The sequence below is a fragment of the Rhinatrema bivittatum genome, chromosome 3 (assembly GCF_901001135.1).
Source record: "Rhinatrema bivittatum chromosome 3, aRhiBiv1.1, whole genome shotgun sequence".
In the NCBI taxonomy this organism is placed as follows: Eukaryota; Metazoa; Chordata; class Amphibia; order Gymnophiona; family Rhinatrematidae; genus Rhinatrema; species Rhinatrema bivittatum.
The window spans coordinates 594,954,276-594,955,520 of NC_042617.1; the positions used below are offsets into that span (position 1 = coordinate 594,954,276).

The window sequence follows — 1,245 nt, forward strand, 5'->3', positions numbered from 1 at the left end:
TGAGCTGAAAACAACATTATAGTCTATCCATATCACAGTCTAAATAAATGTCTTCTCTGCAATTTTGTTTATAGGAACCAGGCATGGTTTTATAAATAGATTTATAACCTTAGGAAATACTTCAAACCAGTGCTTTGACATGGATTATAATAATTTAGTATTGCAGAGAATATAATCATCTTTAAAGAGATCTCTTTCCCTGTAATCGTCTGGTTTCTTTTTCTCAACAACATAAAATTCAGTATTAACCAATCACCATACAGCTGTTCATACTTATGACTTTTGTGAGGGCTTTTTTCACTTCTTCATTCCTCAAGCTATAAATAATGGGGTTTAACATTGGAATCAGAGCTGTGTACAGCAAGGAGAAAAGCTTGTCCTGGTCTGGTGAATACATTGAGGCTGGTCTCATGTAGACAAATATTAGGGTCCCATAGAACAGAATAACGACCGTAAGGTGGGAGGAGCAGGTGGAGAAAGCTTTCCTTCTCCCCTGTGCAGAACGGATTTTCAGGATGCTGGTGATGATATACACATAGGATGTCAGAGTTAATACAGTGGGAATAACTGCCAGCAATACCCCTTCAGTAAATAATACAATTTCAATGTTGAGTATATCACTGCAGGAGAGTTTCATCAGTGCTGTGAAATCACAGAAGAAATGGTTAATCTCATTGCCCTTACAGAAAGAGAACTGAGAAGTCAAAAACATATGTGGTACACTGTCCATAAAGCCAGTAATCCAGGAGGCTGACGCCAGAAGGGCACACGTTCTCCTGTTCATGATGAGCACATACTGTAAAGGATCACAGATTGCAACATAGCGATCATAGGCCATGACAGCAAGAAGGAAGAATTCTATGCTTGTGAAAGAAATAAAAAAGTAGAGCTGTGCTATACATAGAGAAAAGGAAATCCGTGTCTCTCCAGTCAATAGACTGTCCAGCAGTGTAGAGAGAGTGGCAGAGGTGTTACAGATATCCAGGAAGGACAGGTTAGTCAGGAAGAAGTACATGGGTTTCTGCAGGTGAGGGTCAGCACACACTAACATTAAAAACATAAAGTTTCCCAGCACAGAGATCAGGAAGACCAGGAAAACTGTTACAGAAATGAGGAGCTGCAGGTGAGGCTCCTCAGAGAATCCCAGCAGAATGAATTCGATGACTGATGTCTTGTTTTCCTTTCCCATCGAGTCAAAGTTCTTAATCTCTTGGAATATAAAGAAAATACATTAAAAATAACATT

The 1,245-nt window shown here is 39.3% G+C and overlaps 1 protein-coding gene across 1 annotated transcript; it reads right to left on the minus strand.

Annotated features, from left to right (window-relative positions):
• Nucleotides 1-244: 244 nt before the first annotated feature.
• LOC115088680 (olfactory receptor 1C1-like) lies at nucleotides 245-1,015 on the minus strand. The gene has a single exon (XM_029596937.1). The coding sequence runs from the start codon at nucleotides 1,013-1,015 to the stop codon at nucleotides 245-247; it is 771 nt and encodes a 256-aa protein (XP_029452797.1).
• Nucleotides 1,016-1,245: the final 230 nt, after the last annotated feature.